The sequence below is a fragment of the Dendrobium catenatum genome, unplaced genomic scaffold (genome assembly GCF_001605985.2).
Source record: "Dendrobium catenatum unplaced genomic scaffold, ASM160598v2 fragScaff_scaffold_1238, whole genome shotgun sequence".
Lineage (NCBI taxonomy): Eukaryota > Viridiplantae > Streptophyta > Magnoliopsida > Asparagales > Orchidaceae > Dendrobium > Dendrobium catenatum.
In genome coordinates, this window is record NW_021319700.1 from 112,682 (window position 1) to 117,100 (window position 4,419).

The window sequence follows — 4,419 nt, forward strand, 5'->3', positions numbered from 1 at the left end:
CGGCATCTAATTGGAACCCACAACGTCTGCTCTGTTGGTCAACTGGAGACCAAATTAGATTCTATTGTTCGGAATGATATTGATAAATTGGCTAGAAGAGATTGGGATTTTGAATACCAGCCTTCCATTGGTAGAGCTGGTGGTATTTTGATTTTGTGGAAGAGTAGTGTGTTGTTGTTCCAGGTCTCTAGCAGTGCGAATCAATATGTGATTGGGAAACTCACGATGACGAGTGGAATTGAATGGGATGTGGCGGTTGTGTATGCCCACAAGGATACGTGTATTACACGCTCGATGTGGGATGATATCTCTAGGATCCACAACCGTACCTCTCCCTTGTTGGTTAGGGGGGACTTCAACTGTATCATGGCTCCGAATGAAAAGAAGGGTGGTAGTGCCTTTCACATGTCCCCGGCCGCCTGTGATATGGCTGACTTCATGATGGTAAATGATCTTATTGACCCTTGGTTTGTTGGGCCGGCGTTCACATGGACTAATAATAAAGATGCGGGGAGTAAAATCTTTTCCAGATTGGACAGGTTCATTGTTAGCTCGGACATAATGGATGAGTTTCAGGGGCTGCGGGTCAGGCACCTTTCCAGACTCGTCTCTGACCACTGCCCTATTCTTTGTTCGATCTTTGCGGAGACGAAAATCAATTACTCCCCGTGGTTTCGGTTTGAGGATGTTTGGGTGAACTATCCCAAGGCCCGACAGTTGGTGATGGATAAATGGAATGATGGGGACCATGGCAGCGAAGCGGTTCAACTCCAGAGGAAATATAGTAGAACACTGAAGGCTTTGTTTTTCTGGAGTAGAAACAAATTCAAGATGATAAATAAACAGAAGGATGAGCTGGATAGTGAGATCCAGAAATTACAGGAATTGGACAGAGAGCCGGGCGGTCTGAGTGAAGCACAGAAGGAGAAGCTGAGATTCAATGTGCATCTTTTCAATAGCACTCTGGCCCGCATTTTGATGTGGTGGAAGCAGAGGGCTAAAGTAAGGTGGGTTGAAGAGGGAGACGGTAATACGGGCTTCTTCCACTCTATGACATCGGCACAGAGGAGATCAAAGCGCATTGAGTCCATCAAGCGGGAGGATGGTAGTGAAGCGACGGAGCCAGGGGAGATCACAGATATTTTCTTTCAGTTTTTTAATCAGAAATGGAAGGGGCAGGAATTGTGGAGTCGGGGTGGCCGGCTCTCGATGGCCACCAGAGAAATATTAATCAGTTTTCCGGGTTACTGGATGGAGATGTGTCGGAGGAAGAAATTTTGAAGGCTGTTAACTCACTGGGGTGGAACAAAGCCCCAGGGAAAGAAGGGATAACTGCTTCCTTTTTCAAAGCCTACTGGGATATTGTCGGGGAGTAAGTGACCCGTGCCTGCTTAAAGTTTTTTACTTCTGGCTTTATGGATCCTTCCTGGAAAGAGACGGTGGTTGTTTTAATCCCCAAGGAGCGATCACCCCTCCAAATTCAGACCCATAAGTCTTTGCCAGACTATCTACAAGGTGGTGGCGAAGGTTCTCGTTAACAGGTTAAAGGGGTTGCTGTCGCTAATTATTTAGGAGGAGCAGGCCGCCTTCATTCCTGGGCGTTCTATTACGACACACTGCCTTCTTGGGCAGGAGCTGATCCATAAGTTCAAGGTGTCTAAGGCGGCTAGGGGGTTTTTTCCTTTGAAGGTAGACATGGAACAGGCGTACGATAAGATGAGCTGGAGGACTTCGGAGATTATTTTGGGGCGTTTGGGTATTCCCCCGAGGTTCGGAGCGTGGGTCCTTAGCTGTGTGATGGGTCCGAGATTCTTTATTCTCACCAATGGGAAATTTTCAAACTTGATTAATGCTGAATGCGGCTTTCGGCAAGGGTGCCCGCTGCCACCCTACTTGTTCATCCTCTGTTCCGAGTTACTGTCTGTGCACTTCAAGCAGAACTTCAGGGAGATGGGAGTTCCAATCAGTTTGGGAGGACCTCCTATCTCCCACCTCCTTTATGCTGACGACATTCTCTTTTTTGCAGGTGCATCCTCGGTGAATGTTAGGAAAATTATTTCCATCCTAACTGATTACTACTCGTGGACGGGAACCAGACAAAGTCGACAATTCTTTTCAGCAAACGGACACCGTCGACGACGAAAGACCGGTTGACCAAACTTATGGGTTGCTACAGAGTTGACGAATTTGAGTACATGGGAATTATGTTTGCTATGAGATGGCTTACTAGACTGTATTTTGCCCCGCTTGTCCAAAGAGCACGTGCTCATTCGTTAAGTTGGGCTTTCAGGCATCTCTCCATGGCTGGGCGGGTGACGTTGATTAATTCGGTTTTGTTGCCATCCTCAGTGTTTCTGATGACTCATACCATTATCCCTAAGGCGGTTCTCCACGAGATTGAGAAGATTTGCTGTAGCTTCCTTTGGGATAAAGATTCTGAACATAGGGCATGCATTATGTTTCTTGGAATGAGGTGGCACGTCCAACACGTAAAGGCGGTCTTGGGTTCCATGCCAGCACTAAATCGATTGGGGCACTCCGGGCACGAGTTGCTTGGAATGTCATTGGGAGCCCGACGGGGCTGCTCCAAAGATGCCTCAGCCACAAATATGGGGATGATCTACGAGCGTATGGCACCCCGCGGGGTCATTCGAACAGTTGGAAGGTGATTTGTGATGGCGCCAAGTGCTTGAGTAGTTCGATCCGCTGGAGGATTGGTGACGGTCAGAACATTAGTGTGCCGAGTGATACTTGGCTTTGGGACCGACCCATATCCCCACGTTCTGTGATATCACAGCCATTGACGAACTGCATATTGCCGACTTCCTGCTGGAGGACAGAACATGGGACAGGCCGAAGCTCCTCACATGCTTTGGGGAGAGTTTTATGGATCACATCTGTGAAACACCGATTGATGAAGGGCTGAGCTCGGATTGTATGGAACTGGTTAGGACCCCCCATGGGTTCTACAATCTCGGCCAATGTATACAACATACTGTTTGAGGAAGAGGATGACCCTGTCTGCACGATCTTAAAACTCGGACTGCGATCGCGTATACGCCTGTTCTGGTGGAGAGTTTATATGGACAAGGTTCCTACCAATGGGTGGTTGGTTAGCCGTAAGTTCCAGGTTGACCCACATTTCTGGGTGTGTGGGGATTCTCTATGCCCCGTTTTGTATCCTTTGCTGAGCTTCAGGAGGGGTTGGCACGAAATAAGAACTCCCACGATGACTGGAGGAGGATCTATTGTGGGACAGTGTATAATTGCTGGAGGAATAGGAACTCTTATAAACATGGCAAGGGGTATCTCCCCGCCAAGCATGTTGCTGCAACGGTTATTGAGGTGCTCAATCTAGATTTTTTCTTTCTCACTTCCCCTGGAGAAACGAGATATCTCTCAATCCTCTGTATTGTTATCATCTACTTCATGGTGTCCCCCCTACAGGCTGGTTGAAGATTAATTTAGATGGTGCTCTAAGAAGATCCAATGTCGGTGGGATTGGTATTGTCATTCGGGATGAACGGGGCACCCTTATATCGGCGGCAGGATGGGAGATCAAGCACTGGGACAGCATGCAGGTTGAGCTCATGGCTTTTCGGTACATCAACGAGCTTGTATGTGACTGGATGTTTGAGGAAGATGGAATTTTTATTGAGGGGGACAATGTAAGTGTGATCAGTTCAACAAGGAGAGGGAACGGTTGAAACTCCATAATAGGAATTGTGAGGCGCTCGATTGGATCTCACAATTTTCGAAGATTTTTTTCATGCATACATAAAGGCGCTTCAACAGAGCGGCCCATTTTTGTGCTCAAAGAGCCATAAAAAGTTCATTTTTTTTTTGGGATAGATACAAAGAGTATATTCCTCAAGGTTTTTTTTGTATCCTTGAGGAGGATAGGAGGTCTTCTTTGTTGAACAGGCCGGTTGGCCCTTAGGTTTTTGTTTAGTCTTTTTGTGGTGACTTTGTAACGCCATTTTCTTTGAATGCAAATGCAAAAGTTCAGCTCCCTCTCTTGCTTTTTCTTTCTCTCTCTCTCTCTCTCTCTCTCTCTTGCTCTCTTTCTCTCTCTCTCTCTTTCTCTCACATACACACACACTCTCTCTCTTGATCCTCTCTTTTTCTTCTCTCTCTCTCTCTCTCTCTCTCTCTCTCTTTCAATCTCGCTCGCTCGCTCTTGCTCTTCCTTTCTCTCTCTCTCTCTTCCTTTCTCTCTATCTCTCTCGCTCTCACTCCATCTCTCTCTCTCTCTCATGCTATCTCTCCATCTCTCTCTCTCTCTCTCTCTCTCTCTCTCTCTCTCTCTCTCTCTCTCTCTCTCTCTCCCTCCTCTCTCTCTCTCTCACTCTTGTTATCTCTCTCTTGCAATCTCTCTCACTCCCCAATGGCCACGGTCAGGCATCTTGTTCGAGTCAC

The 4,419-nt window shown here is 47.2% G+C and overlaps 1 protein-coding gene across 1 annotated transcript; it reads left to right on the plus strand.

Annotated features, from left to right (window-relative positions):
• The first annotated feature begins 225 nt into the window (after positions 1-225).
• On the plus strand, positions 226-2,669 carry LOC110112892. Its single transcript, XM_020845278.1, has 4 exons — positions 226-1,105; positions 1,165-1,364; positions 1,573-2,037; positions 2,097-2,669. The coding sequence occupies exons 1-4, from the start codon at positions 226-228 to the stop codon at positions 2,667-2,669; spliced, it is 2,118 nt and encodes a 705-aa protein (XP_020700937.1).
• The last annotated feature ends 1,750 nt before the right edge of the window (positions 2,670-4,419 follow it).

What these genes read in the sequence shown, in the direction of transcription:
- LOC110112892 (XM_020845278.1), top strand. Translation starts at nt 226, where the DNA reads ATGACGAGTGGAATTGAATGGGATGTGGCGGTTGTGTATGCCCACAAG. An exon ending in TCAAAGCCTACTGGGATATT is followed by an intron (nt 1,365 to 1,572) that starts GTCGGGGAGTAA and finishes CTAATTATTTAG; the next exon opens with GAGGAGCAGGCCGCCTTCAT. An exon ending in TTTTTGCAGGTGCATCCTCG is followed by an intron (nt 2,038 to 2,096) that starts GTGAATGTTAGG and finishes GACGGGAACCAG; the next exon opens with ACAAAGTCGACAATTCTTTT.